Genomic DNA, 18,076 nt, shown 5'->3' on the forward strand with positions numbered 1-18,076 from the left:
AACCTATTTGTCACATAACCAGCCAGCCATTCGGCCTCCACTGATTAAACAGCACACACACATGAAGTGGTACGCGCCCTCACACACACAGTGCTGCAACAGTGTGAGAAAAAAAAAGAAAAAATATACAATGACGTCCTTTAAATGTAACTTAAAATTTTACTGATATGTCAACTTCTAAATGGAGCACAATTTATAGGTTAGCAGATTTCTGACAATTTTATAGATCCACACATTCATTTACAAAAGACAACAAAATAAAGTTAATAAAGAAGACGTTCATGAGATGCTTGAAACTGTTCCAGCTGACACAGATAACATATTCAGCTACAGAACATTACAAAATATTTCACAACGGACTGCGTGAACTGACCAGAAGTGGATCGTGCCTGTGTTTGACTGGTTGGAATTGACTATAATCATTAAAAATTGTTTTCCTCACTTGTCAAAACTGTGCATTTGTAATTTTCAAAATCATTTTTGACCAATCAAATCCAAAATATCGATAAGAACCAAGAGATTAACCAGTCAAAATCTTTTCATGCAGTTGCTTTCAGTTATCCTGTTGCATTTCATTTTAACTTGCACTGGAAGGACCGTGATTCTCCTTATTCAGAAATACCAGAATGTTATTACTTTATTCCTATAATACGCACCTGTGCAGAGGGTCACTGAGGTCAGGTTAGGACAAAGCTGCTCTGACAAACACAGCAGCTAAAGTTTCGACAGATAAACACTTTTTGTGGTTATGCTAGTGCTCAATTAAGATATGGATTACAGGTCAATAAAGCACAATGTTGATTCTCATTACTAACATCTCAGTCCATTCTACAATATGGTCAGCTGAAAGGCTCCACATTTACTCAAAGCTTGACACGTGTCCTGGTGCACACTGCCACCTACTGCACTACCACAGTAAAAGAATACAGAAACTCCACCTGTGCAAGGTTAAGATTGAATTAATACGCAACCAGTGAAACATGTTAGTGATGTTCTCAAGTCCATGTGTAAAATTAACCTCCTATTTAATATCCAGTTTCCCCTTTAAGTATTTTAAGGGTGGGGGGAAGATGATGTTATTTCACTGTCTGACAACATGACACTTCCTTTATCCGTTTGCTCCAACTCTTAGTTGATGTCGTGATACTGACACTGGGTCAAGTGGTTTTATTGCTGCACCATCCAATAAGATTCTACTTGTCTTGAGCATCATCTGATATATTCAGTGCAATGTAGAGATCAGTGGGTTTGGACATTTTGGTAGACCGCATGAATTTATAAGGACTGCCCGAAATGGCAGGGAGGTACAGACTCTGTGTTGTCTTGCATGGCTCAACCGGGCCTCTTACAAACCCCACAACCACACAGGTGTCAGAGTGAAAGTACAACTTGTGTTAACACAAAATATACTGGGTAATTGTTGCTTCCTTTGTAGTGCAACTGTGATGGATCAGAACACCTGGGTGAGTTTGTTTTCATCCCTTCAGAACAATTTAAGAGTAATTACGTACCTATAATGAAAGCTAAAATTCAGTCCAAACACGTTAGCATGTTTAAAACCCACCACACTTGCCTCACAGTTCAGCTGTTCCTCTGTGTTTAACACCCGGAACTGCGACAGCTTAATGTATAAGCTACAATTGACTTGAATTAGTTTCACCTGTACTTCTGCTACACAAACATGAGCTTCAGTGGAAAAAAAAACCCCATGTATAAATAGTCATAATGAAGGTGTATGTGGCCACACTTTAACCGATGCACCCAAAGAGGCCATCTTCTCTACTGGTGGGGGTTTAATTGGATCAACGTTTGAAGGTGTAAAACATTTGTGACATGTGTGCCTTTCACTCTCAGATCGCCGGTGAAATGAAAAGTGTTTGGTTTCATCTTGAACAATCAAAGGAGGGAAATCATCACTGAGTGACAGCACACCAACAATTCAGTTACATGAACAGATGACAACATGACAAGCAGCGTGTGTACAAATATTTTTATTTTGCTGAGATCTTTATGCCATGAACTCATAGGGGATGGGCTCCAGCAGCTGTGGCACGTTCTTCTTGGTGCTGACAAAGTGAGCTTCACGGGGAGGAGCAGGCTGTGAGGAAAGGGAAAGGAAGGGGGAAAAAAAATTCAAAAACAAGCAGATCATTTCAGCTACAAATAATTACCCTATAACACAAATATACTACCACTCCAATTTAAAAAAATCCACATATTAAAACATTATGACTTGAATTCTGAATGTTTTTATTAGATGTACAGTTAGTGACTGGTCAATATCACCATGACTGAATGTTTTCACCAGGACATCTTTCAAAAGTCATTTTGAATCATTTCATACCTGACGCTTCAGTTCCACCCAGCTGCCCTTCTGCTTGGCCTCCATCTTCTTGGCCTCGTTCTCCTTGACGCGCTGCAGGAAACTGTCCCTGCTCTTTGAGTGCTTCACATGCTCAATGCGCACGTTAATCCTCTTGGCCAGGATCTTGCCCCTGTGAGAGACGAAAGCATAAACAGATTCATATGGAACACACAAAACAAACCGCCACGTAGCTTTAGCTCGAAATTCAAAGTAATGTTGTATCAATATCATCTCTCCTCTGCTGTCTCCTCAGAACAACCTCAGGTCAAACAAAAGTTAGACTGAGGTGCTTAAGGATGAAATACTTTTCCCCACGTGAATGACCACACAGTCAGGACATAAACAGCCCTGGTGGCAAAGTGAAGATGGGGTCACATCCCTCCTGTGAGATAACGCACATGAGCAAACACACACCAAAAGACTGAAACTGCAATTAACAAGTTCAAGGGAAGGACAACAAACAAAAATGGATTATAATAATGACAATTTAAAGTATTGTTAATAACAGGCACTCATCACAATAGTTTTTGACAACAACAATCTCATGTGCACTGTGTTCACGAGTTAGATGTTCATAGGCTGAAACAATTTCAAGTCCTTTGGTGTGTGCCAGCTCAGAGTTGCATAAGACACATTTGATATGTCAATAAATAAATTCCAATTTTTACTTACTTGACCTGCTTGTTGACAATAATGCCAACAGCATGCTGGGTTACATTGTAGACCCGTCCTGTCTTGCCATGATAGCACTTGTGAGGCATTCCTTTCTGAATGGTACCTGTGCCCTGAAAAAATATGTGCAGTACTGTAACAATGCAGCTCTACTTTACACTACAACTACTATGAATTATTATTATTATTATACTTGAGTTTACCTCGAGATCAATAAGGTATCTATTATTCTGTGGATGCATGTTTACCAGTAGGTGACTAAATCCCATTTACATTATGGTCTGAATTTGCCGTGCAGTTGGACTTATCACCCATACAAAGATACTAGCCAACAAATGCCGCATCTTACCTTGATGTCAACAATGTCGCCCTTCTTGTAGATGCGCATGTATGTGGACAGAGGAATTGGGCCTGTGAAGAAAATGCAGCCAATGAATTCATATAAATTTGCACACACTGACACCAGCTCTAGATTGTATAAAACAATGTTAACACCACTATCAACAGGCGGATGAGCTTAAACTGTGACCTCGTAGCAAATGCTGCCCTTTAAATTTGTACTCACCATGCTTGCGGAATTGCCTGCTGAACATGTACCTGGTCCCCCTCCTCTTGCCTCTGGTGTTCGTCATGATGCCTGATTACTGACAAACAAATGGAAAAACATAATTCAGTTAATCATGAGAACCTGAAGCTTTTCTTATACTGTGAACACCTTTTAAAGGCATTTATGGGATTAAAAAAAATGAGATGATGTGCCACATGACAATAGGACGTCAGGAAATGTAATTTCCAGAAAACAGGGACAAACTGCATTATAGCTGTCAGTAATACAAAGTAGTTGTACACACACACACACAAAAACACCGCATAGGGGAAAACGCACAATACGACTACAATGACAACCTACACCTTCTAACTGAGGGAGCTGCCACTTAAGTTAAAAAGATCATAGTATTTAAACCACTGAGTATCCAGGTTAACAATTGGCAAGTATATCGCTTACGTATGTGGGCAATGACGATATTTTTATCCATCTGAGTATAACAAAGTTGCTCATTATAACGCCTGTATATGAGAATGCTAAAGTGTAGGCTAGCAAGAAATAAATATCAAGGACAGGTATCACTACATTATGCAGCACCCCATCTGTAGTTTTACTTTTTTTGGTTTAGCAAAAAAGGACTGAATATTCAGGGCAAATGTGTTCAACTTTATTACAGCCGGGTAAAAGAGTGTTTCAGAAAAATACTGTTTCTACGAGCCGTATCGCTGCCTGACAGGCCCACATGGAAAGCCACGCTGTGGATCCTGCTCACATTCAACGGATAATATCACTATGCTGAACATTTTTCTGGGCTGAAATAACCCACGAAGATATAGGAGAATAACCGTGATGCGTATCTGAAAGTAACTGTGCTGGAACGATACAATAATAAAGTAGAAAATAACATTTAACATGGAGAAGATCTTACCCCCGGTCTATACAAGATGGCGGGTACGGCTGAAAGAGAGATTGTAGGTCCCCAAACTCCGCCTTGTGAAATACAACTGAGGCAGGCCGCGATATTGCCTGAATAAAATAAATGTGACGTTAACGAAGTGCAAAGTGGTCAGCAGAACCAGAGTCGGCACATTCGGAAATTACAGCAGATCTGCAACCAGCATTCTTGTGTCTGAACCGGTTTTAGATCAGTTATGCTTGATGACATTTCTGTCATTTATTTACAATTTATCTCATTTTACTAACTGACAAAACGGGAAAAATATATAAAAGTGGAAAAGTTCTTCTAATCGTTACAGGTGACATTTTTCTTTTATCAAGTGGAACAATTTTATAATCTCTACGATTATGCATATCATATCATATTCACAGATTATGTGCTAATACGCATGCGCAAAACTTGACCAGGCTGGGCTTTAATGTTTTGATGACATGGGCAGTCACTTTATCAAAAATGTTGAGATTGTTTAATATATCTCATCAAATCAACCTTTTCTGAAAGACCGAGAGTGCCCAAATGTGTGAGATTCATAGCCCGAAACGAGGCGACCATATTTATGGAACGTGATTAAGCGAAGACGGAAGAAGCTCGCAGTGAATGTGAATGCTCTCGCTTTCTTGAGCTGTTGGACTTTCCGTCGCGAGCTCAGCAGAATCGCCTGCCTGCTCTCACGAGGGGAGCCAGCCCAGTCTTGTCAGCGCGCGGCTGTGTGGTGGAAGATGGCGCTAGCCGAATGGAAATCCTAATGACAGTCTCCAAATTTGCCTCTTTTTGTACCATGGTGAGTGCACGGCAGTCTTATACCGACATTAGTTAGTCTTATGTGTGATAAGGAAACCGTGGCTGCACTGTTACTGGCTTTTCAATGGTGTAATTTATAAATAAAAGCAGTTAATTCTCTGTCTGCGCTAGCCAAGCAGTTTCCGACCATAGCAAAGCAGGCAGCCACCCACTGCCTGCTCAGCGTTGGTCTTTTTGCTAGCGGCTGTAGATGGTCACTCTTTAGTGTTGGCTTACCGTAAACTCACAGCCTGGCGACTTATGTAATCAATATTTATCACGGCTTCTTTGAGCACAGTGGCAGCGCACCTGCCGCAGCTGCAGTTCTCAGCTAACGCGCTAACGTGAGAGTAACTGAAGCTAAACCACTGTTAGAGCTTACAAACAACTAGAACACAGCTGCATAATGGGTGACTTCAGACAGACGGGTGGAGGGGGTGGGGGGCTAATTTGGCGTGTTGGCCTTTGACAAACTAACGCTACCAGATTTTATTAACGCAGGGTATGACGACATGTTTTTTTTATTAGCTGCGCCGTTGGGGACCCATTCCAGGTGCATATCCACTCTGCACAGTTTGTTGAGGTCTACATACTGCATCGTACAATACTGACCCTTAGACAGTCGTAATAGAGGGGTGATCGTTTTCCAAAACGGTCAACGCGTCACTTCAAAATCATCTGCGCCTCGGGAAGTTTTGGTTTCTGACACATAATTCTGCCAAGACAGACGTGTTTTGCATCTAAAAGCTTTTAGGGGTGAGTGTAAGCAGTCTCTAGGGACGGCCTGTCTTTACTGCCGTGTAGAAGCGTTGCATACAGAATGGAGAAATGTGAGGGGAAAAAGTCCAGTCTTGGAGGGTTTCTTTTTTTTTTTTTTTTTTAAATCCCAGCAACAAGTTGCCTTGAAAATGCAAAGCTGTTGCGATTTAATGTGGTATTGTTGTGTTTTTGTTATTTTTATGTCATGTTTTGCCAAAATGTTTTTTTGGCTCTGTGCATTTGCAGGGCGCCAATGCCTCTGCACTGGAGAAAGAGATTGGATCTGAACAGTTTCCGGTCAATGAGCACTACTTTGGCCTGGTCAATGTAAGTGAATGATACAGCGCTCAGATTCTTTGTTTTGTATACATCTCCACTTGACACTGACTCTGCTTTATGCCATATGTTATTTTAGTTCGGGAACACCTGCTACTGCAACTCGGTGCTGCAGGCTCTATATTTCTGCCGACCGTTTCGGGAGAAGATTTTGGCATACCGGAGTCAGCCTCGGCGGAAGGAGAACCTGCTCACCTGCTTGGCTGACCTCTTCCACAGTATCGCCAACCAGAAGAGGAAAGTGGGTGTCATACCACCCAAGAAGTTCATCACACGACTACGCAAGGAGAATGGTGAGGGGAATCTGAAAAGGGGACAAGAAAAACTCTTCATTTCAACATCTGTTTTTCAAATTCTTTATTCTTGTTTCACCTCTAAATGCGGTCTCTTTTTACTTTCTTCCTCAGAGCTGTTTGACAACTACATGCAGCAGGATGCCCACGAGTTCCTGAACTACCTGCTCAACACCATCGCAGACCTACTTCAGGAGGAGAGGAAGCAGGAGAAGACCAATGGCCGCCTTGCCAACGGCACATTGGACTGTCAGAACAACAACAGTAACGCCACACCCGCTCCCACCTGGGTCCATGAGATCTTCCAAGGCACTCTGACCAATGAGACGCGCTGCCTCACCTGCGAAACAGTAAGATGCCTCACTGCTAATTTCCTACAAGGAGAAAGTTCATGTGTCCTAGACCAGATGCCTTCTGTCATGTGTGATCAGAGTCTTGTTTAAACAAGTTTTCATTCAAGGCAAGCAGCGATTACCGGGTTTAGTAAATTGGCATGGATGAAGCTTCTTGGCACGAGGGTAAAGAACAGCTTAGGTTGTGTCTGTGTGTGTGAGCAAACAATGTCTTAGATGAATACTAGCATACAGAAGGGCTTCTATTGCCACATGGACACAGCCCTTATAGCAATAACATTTTTCATTAGTATGCTCAAACTGATCAGATGGACACATCTGTCCAGTCTTGGGGTTTTCTGCTTTTAACTTACTTTGGTGTACTTTTCCCCCTCTTCAGATAAGCAGTAAAGATGAGGACTTTCTGGACCTTTCTGTGGACGTAGAACAGAATACCTCCATCACGCACTGCCTCAGGTAAGTCAGAGCTGCGCTGTGCGCTGAGGAAGCAGGATTAGTTGTCAGCTGGCATAAAATTAATCAGAAAAGGTGCAAAACACCCAGCTTCTCAAAATTGACGATTTGCTGCTGTTCTTTTTCTAACATAGTAAACCAATTTTCTTTGGGTTTTGAGCTGTTGGTTAGACCGGGGCAAAAAACTCCAATGGTAACATTTTTTATCATTTTTGGACAGGAAAAGAAGCTGCAATCTGTGGTTATAGTTGTAAGGCATTTATTTATTTTGTTAAAAAGATGGCATTCAATGCTCTTATCGAGTGATGTTTGTATGAAGTTGCTATGACTACGCAAGGAGAGCATAATGAAAAATACACCGTGTGTTGTGTCCTTGAAAAAACTACATGAGGAGAATGTGCGTTGTTTTTTTTAAACGAAATCGTTTGTATACATGTACTACAGATTGTATATTGACTAAATCTCTTTCTGGTTGCTATTCTCAGAGGTTTCAGTAATACAGAGACACTCTGCAGTGAGTACAAATACTACTGTGAAGAATGTAGAAGCAAGCAGGAGGCACACAAGAGGTCAGTGCACGACTTCATTCTTAATGAGTGCTTTTTAGGTGCATGTATTTGTGTGTGTGGCTGAGTATGTGAAAATAGTGTCTGACTGTAATGTTTGTGATGTAGGATGCGCGTAAAGAAACTGCCAATGATCTTGGCTTTGCACCTAAAGCGCTTTAAGTACATGGAGCAGCTGCAGCGCTACACCAAGTTGTCCTATCGCGTCGTCTTCCCCCTGGAGCTCCGCCTCTTCAACACCTCCGGGGACGCCACCAATCCTGAAAGGCTCTACGACCTGGTCGCCGTGGTGGTGCATTGTGGGAGGTGTGTAGGTGCAAATAACACAGCCAGAATCTTAACACCTTGCTGCTGTTGGCACAGCAACCAGAAGCTAATCATTGTTCCAATAATATAATGCATTTGAACCTGTTGACCCTGGAATAAAGGTACAGTGGAGTCTAAATCACATCTAACAGGAGAAAACACAGACCCTCGGCCATCATCGTTTATTTGTGCTGTACTTTTTCTCAGCGCCAGCTTTGACCGAGTGTGAGTAGGAGTTCCTCTGTCTGTGTCTGTACGAGGTGCTTTCCACACAGTGCATGCTGAAACAGATTCTGGCCCTTCATAACTTTGAATATAAATAATTTATCAAAGAAAGTAGATTTAAAAAGTTAAAGGTGTGTGTAGGTGAGTCAGAAGTCCTGAAGCTGGAAAAGATCTTCGAGCTTAGCTCCATTTTCACCTCCCTCGTGCCACAGTTATTTTCAGAGCAGGGAGATGCATCACGAAACTCATGACAGGATTTTAGGCTGTATGTCATGTAGGATTTCAGTTATCAAAAAGTCATAATAGTTCCACAGTCACACGGTATACTGAATACTGCTTAGGTTGGATTAGATTAGGAAATGTCTCCCTTTTATGGTCAACCTTTGCACGTAACAAGACTGTCTGTACCCTAACGCAAGCTTTGTGATATTTTCAGAATACAAAATGCACCCAGGATAATGTAAAATGAGCAAATTGGTATTAAAAAGAAATCACCACAATAGTAATTTAGTTTAAGGAAAAACAAAGTTTTTGAGAAGTCACCAGCCATGCTTATTTTACTTGGTGTTACACATGTGTACGAAAAGGCTTGCCATGTGGTGACTGTAAATACAACGTCCCGGCTGAGGAACTCTTGTTTGTCACTCTAACACCCCCCCCGCCCCTGTTTCCTGTTTATGGCCACTGCAACCCTAAAAAAAAAAACAAAACACTACAACTAAATAGAGCTGATGATGCTGTTTCATGTAAAGCACAGATTAAGAAGTACAGTAGTGAGGGTGAAGCTCAGGTAAAAACTAAACCTGGACGTCTTGAAGGCTGTTTCTGTCTGGGGAGCAGTTTTACAAATGCGAAGACATGCAGCTGCCTTTTGAAGTGTTGGTAGTGAAGGTAAGCGGTGCCTGTTGTTCTCTCACCACAGTAATTGTTGGTTACTGCCTGCAAGCTGCAATGGAAGAGAAATCCTAAAATCCTTTTAGAAACATGATTAACTGAAGTGAGCACAGTACAGAGTAAGCTCATGTTGAACATTCACACCTTTTTTTTTTGTTTGTTTTGTCTCAGCCTTACACATTTCTAATTACTTTCAATTGCACAAGCATATTAACCACAGCTGCGCGGATGTTTGTCTCGTTAAACGCCCTCTACAACCCACTCAGGAGTTTGTGGTCTTCCGTGAAGTCCCCAAACTTCATGAGCAAATATAAATGTTAAAGGTGTAATGTAACAACACTGATATTGAGATATTTACACACCCACGCAGTCCTGTGAGGGAGTCTGATAAGGAAATATAAGTGAAAATACCTGTATGGGTGGGCCATGGGTGTGTAGGTCCGATCTTGGAGACTGACGTTTACTCTGTAGCGCTAATGCAGTGTGCTGTGTCTTTCCAGTGGTCCAAACAGGGGTCACTACATTGCCATTGTGAAAAGCCACGACTTCTGGTTGCTGTTTGATGATGACATCGTGGAGGTAACCGAGTTCATTCGTTCATGCGTGTGAGTTATAGTCTTCGCAGCAGCATATCATTTGTCTGTACTGACCGCGCTGTGTGTCGTCTCTCTGCTGTTGTAGAAAATCGATGCACAGGCTATAGAAGAATTCTACGGTCTCACTTCTGAAATCTCCAAGAACTCTGAGTCGGGCTACATCCTCTTTTACCAGTCCAGGGACTAAATGTGCTGCAGCCGAGCGTCTCGACACAGGAATCAGGAGAAATGCTCTGTTCCCTATTTGTGGGGAGCGGCGGACCACAACACGCCACAGCAGCCCGCACGGGTGTCATGCCTGCCGGTGCAGCTGTAATTCATACTTGTGCTTTTACGCACTCAGCGCTGCAGCTCAGGCATGGAAGCCTCCCCTCCTCCCCTTCCCTCTATGTACTAGCTGTTCCTCCTGGCCTCCATGTCCTTCCTCCCCACCCTCATCTCCTTCACTCTGATTGGATGCCGCTGCTGGGACAATGAGACGATAATGAATGAAAACTGTGTCAAGATTGTTTCTAAAAAAGACACTGAATGAGGGTTGTACAGATGATGGATGGTCGTATGAGTGGCGTATTAGTTTTTGCCTTGGGTGTGGGGTTGGATGGGTATTTAATAATTTGTATGATGTTATTATTGGCCTGGTGTCTTCACACACCCCCTCCACTGTTGTTCTGCACTGGGATTTACTGAGAGTGGATCATGTTTATGATCTTGGATGTTAAATAGGACGACTGTGGGATGAGTGTCCCACCTATGGGGCACACTGGGTTGTATATTTCTACAGTGTACAGGATGGTATTTGTATAAATATAACAAGAAGATATGATTATCATTGGAAAATGTTAGACCTTGAGAAGATGTATTAACACTATGGTGCACTTTTGATACCGTTTTGTAGGTGTTGGCAAGTTTAATGTGAGGGTTTGCTTAAAAAGGCCTGTTGTGAAGCGATTATTTTCTGTTTTAAAGAAAAAGAAATAAAGCCAGTACGATTGAGGCAGGGTGTTGCTCTCTTTTCTGTGTCCCACAGGTGCGCACTGATGACTCATAGAGCTCAACGTCGCCACTTAGCGGTGGTACCTGGTAGCCCTGCTCTCCCACTGCAACAGGAGCTATTTTTAATCCATTCAGCCCCGAAAGGCAGGTGCTTTGGAAAAACGCCCACGCACACAGCCGACATAACGCTTGGTCAGCTAAGTGAGGCCACGTAAATGCACATCAACAAGTCACTCATCGGGCCCTCATCAGCACAGGTGTCTTCGAGGCACTGCTGCGAGGATGGAGAGATGAGGCAGAGAAGATGGAGGACAAGGGGAGGGAGGAGGTGTGTGACACACACATCAGGGTTGCCGTTAATAGCACAGACAGGACCAGAATAGCTGGGCGTCGCAGGAGGAAAGCGAGTCTCCATCTCCCTAACTGAAACTCGAGTCGGCCAGCGCAAAATCCCCCAAAAAATAACAAGCGTGACAAACAAACAAGTGACTTGTGCAGTTTGTTCACTTGAGCAGCAATAACCTTTATTAGTTGAGGGGAGAAATGTTGCAGCACGTAGTCATGCCTGCGGACAGAAAGCAAGTCTGCCTGTTAGAACAAGCGGCTACATAACCAAACAGGTACCTGGACACACACACACACACACACACACCTGTCTTTGTCCTTGAGACAGCACGGACCAGACATCTGACGGAGTTCAGCCTGTCTTTGGGGGTCTAGCCCATTTGGGACCTCCTTCATCATCATCACCCCTCCTCCCCCTCCCCCTCATCCTCCTCCTCTTCCTCTCTCCCGCCGCTGCTGCCCGCACAGCCGCAGTCCACGGCGATGCGCCGTTAACGGCAGAGCCGCTCCGCGCTTTTTTCTCCTTCTCCTTTTTCTGCCATCATTCCCGCTTTCAGACAGAGAGGAGCAGCATCCACCTCCCCGGGCTGCGTCTCTGTCCGCCGGCGCCGCACCATCTCCAATAACATGGAAATACAAGGCTGTCGTTCTTCCATCTAGACGGGAAGTCTCACCTCACAGTGTCAAGGTAGGTTGGTTGGGTGGCGGCACACTGGGATTATCGAGCATCCTTGACATGCATAGGGAAAAAAATGTAGCTCCCCCCATCCACCCACTCCAGCATCCTTGTGCTGACGTGGAGTAGCCGCTGTGTTTCTCTGATGCAAGGTGCAGAGAGGGTAAAACGGCACCATATGGCCACGACAGTGCGATGCATATATGGCGTTAGACACGGGATCCGTTTCCCTGACGGGGTGCGGTATCTTCCGCTGTGAAAAGCGGCATTCGCTGTTTGACAGCAGCTTGAATTATTGCCGGTGCCGGCGGAAGGTTATCGATATCCACTCTCAGGAAATATGGCCTGAAATTTGCTGCACAGCCTGTTTTGGTTTTCTTTTATGCTTTTTTTGTTTCCCTGGCGCATACATAAAGAAATAAAGCTGTTCACGTGTGGTGTAACCCATAGGTCAGTGTTATAAAAGCCTAAACAGCTGCGTTTAATTCCCAGCGGAAAATAACATGACCTGTTAACTGTCTGCAGCTAAATTGTACCTTTCTAATGCCAAACGGTGATTATTTAAAAAGAGACAGAACTAAAGGTTAGTGTTTGCTCCTGTATATTGTGCCGTTATCTTGTGGAAATAGTAAAACAGGTTCTTTAAAACATCACAGATCCAGTGGCGTGCAGAGAGGTGGGGTGGGGGCTGGAGGGAAACAGCCTCCACTGTTTTGTCTTCATTGCATGAAATTGTAAAGCTACAAAACAAACACACGTTAGAGACAGGGGCTTCAGATTTTGTGGTCTGGTCCTCCTTGTCCCTGTTGGTTCGGGGATTCTGGTCTCTGTGCGCAGTGCTGTTACACACTGTCTTTGTGTATGGAATATTCAACTCAGACATAACAGATTGTTTGTTTGTGTCGATTTCAGACGGGGGGAACAATGAGTGAAGAGCCAGCGGTCACCCCCAGCTGGCTGACCCCTGACCCCACAGCATGGGCCAGCGGAGGCGGGGGACCGGTGGACAACAGCACCAGCCTGGGGACGTTTCCACCAGACTCCCTCCCGCCCAGCCAGCTGCCCCTGCTTGTCAACCCCTGGGACATTGTGCTGTGCTCATCGGGGACTTTGATAGCCTGTGAGAACGCCCTGGTGGTGCTGGTGATCTGGCAGAACCCGGCACTCAGAGCCCCCATGTTCCTGCTGATTGGAAGCCTGGCGCTGGCCGACCTACTGGCCGGCCTGGGCCTGGTGCTTCACTTCACCTGTGCCTACTTGCTTCGTTCTGATGCGGCGCAGCTGCTGACCGTTGGCCTGGTCGTGGCCTCCTTTTCCGCCTCCGTCTTCAGCCTGCTGGCCATTACTATTGACCGCTACCTGTCGCTGTACTATGCTCTCACCTACAACTCGGAACGGACAGCGGCCTTCACCTACACTATGCTCGTGCTGCTGTGGGGCCTCTCCTTGTGTCTGGGCCTGCTGCCGGTCACGGGGGTCAACTGCCTGGCAGAAGAGGCCACATGCAGTGTGGTGCGGCCGCTCACAAAGAACAACATCGCCGTGCTGTCCGTCTCCTTCCTGCTGCTCTTCGGCCTCATGCTGCAACTCTACGTCCAGATCTGCAAGATTGTGATGCGCCACGCTCACCAGATCGCCCTCCAGCACCACTTCCTGGCTGCTACACCCCACTACGTCACGACACGGAAGGGCGTGTCCACGCTGGCCATCATCCTGGGTACCTTTGCCGCCTGCTGGATGCCATTCACTGTCTACTCTCTGATCGCTGACTACACCTACCCTCCGCTGTACACTTACGCCACGCTGGTGCCTGCCACCTACAACTCTGTCATCAACCCGGTCATCTACGCCTTCAGGAACCAGGAGATCCAGAAGGCGCTGTGGCTGGTGTGCTGTGGCTGCGTGCCGGCCAGCGTGGCTCAGCGTGCACGGACCCCTAGCGATGTCTGACCAAGCAGACCCAGGTGGGCAGAGAGAGGCAGCCTGGGCAGCTCTGCTCCTCACTGGATCTGTCTGGTGTCAAAGAGAGCAGCGGCAGCGGAGGCCAGGGGAGATGGCAGAGGGCTGTGGCTTCACTTCCAGCTGGATGCGTTACTGGCAGAGGCAGTTTGGTTGGTTATCCACAGCCCACCTGGATGGATGACATTTTTTTTCTTTGTTACACTCACCATAGGGCGAGGTGTCTTACTGTCTTCCCTAGGAAAGGCGGCCACTGCGTGGACTGCATCCCGCCCCCCTCCCGTTCATCCTGTGCCACGCCCTTCCTCTGTTCTGCACAAAGCCCCGAGTGCATCACGTGTTACAGGCAGCCGCTGTCTATATAATATGCATATAGTTAACAGCACTGGAGCTTTGGTTGACACGTGCTTGTCTTTCTTCTAGATGGGATTATTAGTTTGCGCCCCTGTGCGTGCGTAAAAGCGCGCGGCAGATTAACAAAGCAGTGTGTGCGGTGAGGAGAGGAGAGGAGAGAGAGCGGCCGCGGATGATTGCGCAGGCATTTCCACATAAAGCCCGTCTGGAGCAGCATCCCGGCGCTCTCCTGCTGCACTCTGAACGTGCGTCGAAAGCTAAACAGCCGCGGAGAGCTAAAAATAGATCCGGCGCTCTCTGATCCGCGCCCTGCGTCCTCCACGCCGAGAAAGAAATCAAATCGTTTCTTCTTCTCCTCGCCTCTTCGGTTTTCTCTTGTCTTCTTTTGTCTCTGGATTGTGCGTGAATGTGTTTCAGTTCAGCTCGCGTCTGGGAGGCTCAAAACTAAGCCCCAGGAGACACCGCCGTTCACCCTCCTCCATATTTTATGATTAAGGCAGGCACCAAACCGAATACAGGACATAAACCTATCGAATTATGTAACCACCTTACATCCCTCCTCTCTCAATTTTTAAATGGAGATTGCTTAAGACTTTTTGAATGTCTCCAGATTATTAGATAATTTTAAATTATAGTTTATTCTAGAAAACCCTACAAATTTTATCGATGGTAATTCTTAAAGTATATTATCCATAAATGAATCCTATATGAGATTGAATTAACTTGCTTATAATCAAAACACTGCACCCTAACAGTGAAATTAAGGAAGTGATTTTTGTCTGGAGATCTGCAAAATCTGCACGTATTTCCGCTGGTTTGATATTTTTTGGCTCCTAAAGAGCCTCTCACCAGTCACATAATATCTGACCTGCATGCTAGACTTCAGTGTAATTTGCATGCACAGATTGAGTTCAGTGTTGAAGGTCCCATCGGCCACTGCAGGCGATGTGCCATAGTCCCCTGACATCATCGTGACCTTAATAATTTTGTTTTGTACAACTTACCACAGTGCACCTCACATTTACCGCACTAGAGTCAACCCTGGATGGTCACAAGAGTTGCACCCTTTTTATGTTTTTCTGTATGGTTTTCGAATTCAGGGGCGCCCTGACAGCTCTGATTTGATCCATCCACCATTTGAGTTCAGCTATTTCAGCGGAGGCCCAAATCCCAACACCCACCAGCTGTTCTGAGTTAGTTATCCGTTATATCTTGGTCTCAAAATGAGTTCAAAAACCCAGCAAAACTTACAAGCTAATTCCTCATTCCTTCAGAATCATGTCAGCAATAACTAGCCGATGAATGGTAGTTATTTTTTAGATGTAAAGCAATACTCAGACGGCAATAACATTCACGTCCCACTATGACTTGTAGCGAACAGGCTCGGTGAGCTACAAGTGATGCGGTGGTAAGGTGGTAGAATAATCTCTCCTGGGCTGGAAAAAGTGGACGAGATGTAACGACTCATCTTCACGGTGGCACCGCTGCCTCATTCCTCTGCAATGTTTTTTTTGGGGGGGGCCCAAAATCAGGCTTTGATCATTTGTCACACCAGGATGAACTTTTGTGTGTGGGGTTGTGGGGGCTCTTCCTTTTGTAAACATGTGAAGCGTCCTGATTGCTGCAGCCTCAAGTGTTGGTGTGTGATTTGGGACAGTTTTTTTGTTTTCTTTTTTTTGTGTGTGCATACGGTATGAGTTGCATGACCTCTGGGTGTGTGCATGTGCGTATCTGTGTGTGTGTTTGTGATCCAGCAGCTCAGCAGACCATAATCTGTCTCCTATTGTTGTTGGGGGGGGTGACCCCCCTGACCTTTGAGGATGATGCTGCCAGTCTTCCTGTCAATTCTGAGAGAAGTGGCCTCGTTACGTGTTTGTAAAGCTTTTCGACAACACACAGGACTAGGATGTGGAAGCTCCAGCTCTTCAAGCCAAAGTGAAAGGGATTCTGAGTGATTTGGGATCCTAGTCCTGCTGCGTGTTCTCTGTCACCTCTATATCACAAATATTCTACTTTAAATCAATCTAGTCTGGTCGGGGCTGGTGTCCGTTAAGTGACCTCTGAATGATTCTATGAGCTAAAAACGGCCAATTCCAAATACAAAGATAACGCTTCTTCTTTCCTTCCTTGCTGCCTTCCCTCTCAGTGAGCCTGACGGAGGCTTTTGTGGACCTCCCAGTCTTCATCTTTCTGATCAGATCAGATCAGATGCAAAGCGTTAATAAAGGATTTGGGGGGATGTGAGCAAGGAATGCAGAAGAAGAGCAGTTTCTAAGCATTGGGATGCGGCCTGTGTATGTGAACTTGTGCACAGTGTCAGACTGAATCCTGTTGTTATTCAATGAGCACCAACAGATCAGGCTGGCACATAAAAAACAAAATAAAAAAAAAACACATCACAAACTCTTATTCCTTTACCTTTGGAGAAAAGTCTATTTTGTTATATTCATTGAAAAGTTCTATTTTTTTCCACTTCAGTCTGGCCTGAATTCTTTCGGATTCTGATGTTGTATGATATAACGGCGCTGTAAAAGCCTTTTTCTGAATGTAGTAATAATCAAATTGTTTAACTGATATCTCCTCTTGACTCCTTTGTTTCTGTAAATACGGCATGCTGAAGAGGAGGGACTTTATACCACCGTGCATGGTGCTACCAAAGCCAGCCAAACCAGGGGACGAGTTGGGTTGCACCATTTTTTTGAATGACATTTCTCCACCTCGGCTGTCAGTGTAGAATTTCTTCATTTAAGTTCCTCGCTTCAATATGCACCAGTTTGTAAAGGCTGGCTGAAGGATGACCGAGTGGATCTGGCCACACAGACGGCGGATGTTTGACGGCAAAACAAAAAAACGGTACACGACTTTCTCTGATTGGTGAATGTTTTCCTCTTGTGCAGCCAACAGTATTGTCGAGATTCTCATTGTTGAACGGGTGTGAACAAGGGCTTTGTATCCGAGAATAGTAAAAGACTGTGATGTTGGATGTAATATTTCTCCGTACACACACACACACATACACAATCTATTTAATGGTTTCACAGCATAATAATAATACACTAAGTTGTGTACAAAGCAACCGGGGGTTTTGAGAAAATGTGTAGCCAACGATGTGCTGTTCGCTCAGCGGGATGGACTGTCTTTCTGATGGTTACTAATCTAGAGCTAAATATCAAAACACTTAAGGGCCTGTGAGTGCGTGTGCTTTTTCGGGGTGGGGGTTGGAGATGGGAGGACGCCACAGTAACAGCATCTTGTGTAGACGTATGCGTAGTTTTCAATGTGAAATGCACTTTATTTTTTGGATGAAAATGGCACAACAAATTAAGTATCTGCAAAATGAAACGTATAAACGATAATCAACATGCACTAACTTAACTGAGATATTGTAAAAGGAAAAAAAAAATGTTTGTGTGAACGTGGTGTCTATTTTTCCAAGGTGTTAGTTGTAATTTTTATTGCTTTGGTTTGTTCACTCAATTGAGAGATCTTGTTAATTTTGTATTAAAAACAAACACGTGCTGTGCATAAAACTCCTGCCTCGACTAATTTGTTCATCCTCGCGCAGCTTGGTACCTCCCTCCCCTTTTCACACTCTTCTGTTGCCCTGGTAATCCCGTCTCTAGCTGTTCTGTTACCATGGAAACTG

At 44.7% G+C, this 18,076-nt stretch overlaps 3 protein-coding genes across 4 annotated transcripts; 2 read left to right on the top strand and 1 right to left on the bottom strand.

Annotated features, from left to right (window-relative positions):
- Window positions 1–1,975: 1,975 nt before the first annotated feature.
- On the bottom strand, window positions 1,976–4,594 carry rpl21 (ribosomal protein L21). The gene is made up of 6 exons (XM_046371053.1): window positions 4,513–4,594; window positions 3,603–3,681; window positions 3,387–3,448; window positions 3,038–3,150; window positions 2,345–2,495; window positions 1,976–2,098 (listed from the first exon to the last, which is right to left on the bottom strand). Exons 2-6 carry the CDS (start codon window positions 3,667–3,669, stop codon window positions 2,009–2,011), a joined length of 483 nt encoding a protein of 160 aa, XP_046227009.1. The 5' UTR covers window positions 3,670–3,681; window positions 4,513–4,594; the 3' UTR covers window positions 1,976–2,008.
- A 345-nt stretch (window positions 4,595–4,939) lies between these two features.
- On the top strand, window positions 4,940–11,097 carry usp12a (ubiquitin specific peptidase 12a). Its single transcript, XM_046371051.1, has 9 exons — window positions 4,940–5,323; window positions 6,328–6,408; window positions 6,497–6,710; window positions 6,825–7,060; window positions 7,443–7,519; window positions 8,002–8,085; window positions 8,191–8,388; window positions 10,008–10,086; window positions 10,189–11,097. Exons 1-9 carry the CDS (start codon window positions 5,276–5,278, stop codon window positions 10,288–10,290), a joined length of 1,119 nt encoding a protein of 372 aa, XP_046227007.1. The 5' UTR covers window positions 4,940–5,275; the 3' UTR covers window positions 10,291–11,097.
- A 110-nt stretch (window positions 11,098–11,207) lies between these two features.
- gpr12 (G protein-coupled receptor 12) lies at window positions 11,208–17,273 on the top strand. Of its 2 annotated transcripts, XR_006841407.1 has the most exons (3): window positions 11,208–12,129; window positions 13,030–14,228; window positions 17,051–17,273. XR_006841407.1 is itself a non-coding variant. In XM_046371052.1 (2 exons), the coding sequence occupies exon 2, from the start codon at window positions 13,042–13,044 to the stop codon at window positions 14,065–14,067; it is 1,026 nt and encodes a 341-aa protein (XP_046227008.1). In that variant the 5' UTR covers window positions 11,208–12,129; window positions 13,030–13,041; the 3' UTR covers window positions 14,068–15,458. The 2 variants fall into 2 exon arrangements, 1 of the variants encoding a protein (XP_046227008.1); XM_046371052.1 differs by lacking the exon at window positions 17,051–17,273 and having other exon boundaries at window positions 13,030–15,458.
- Window positions 17,274–18,076: the final 803 nt, after the last annotated feature.

Source organism: Scatophagus argus, chromosome 18, assembly GCF_020382885.2.
Source record: "Scatophagus argus isolate fScaArg1 chromosome 18, fScaArg1.pri, whole genome shotgun sequence".
Classification (NCBI taxonomy): domain Eukaryota; kingdom Metazoa; phylum Chordata; class Actinopteri; family Scatophagidae; genus Scatophagus; species Scatophagus argus.

Bases quoted from the DNA above. Each gene is read 5' to 3' on its own strand.
- rpl21 (XM_046371053.1), bottom strand. From the start codon at position 3,669: ATGACGAACACCAGAGGCAAGAGGAGGGGGACCAGGTACATGTTCAGC. The intron at 2,496-3,037 runs GTAAGTAAAAAT...CGTCTCTCACAG, and splicing joins ATTGTCAACAAGCAGGTCAA to GGGCAAGATCCTGGCCAAGA. The intron at 2,099-2,344 runs GTATGAAATGAT...CTTTCCTCACAG, and splicing joins GGGTGGAACTGAAGCGTCAG to CCTGCTCCTCCCCGTGAAGC.
- gpr12 (XM_046371052.1), top strand. From the start codon at position 13,042: ATGAGTGAAGAGCCAGCGGTCACCCCCAGCTGGCTGACCCCTGACCCC.
- usp12a (XM_046371051.1), top strand. From the start codon at position 5,276: ATGGAAATCCTAATGACAGTCTCCAAATTTGCCTCTTTTTGTACCATG. The intron at 6,409-6,496 runs GTAAGTGAATGA...ATGTTATTTTAG, and splicing joins ACTACTTTGGCCTGGTCAAT to TTCGGGAACACCTGCTACTG. The intron at 7,520-8,001 runs GTAAGTCAGAGC...TGCTATTCTCAG, and splicing joins TCCATCACGCACTGCCTCAG to AGGTTTCAGTAATACAGAGA.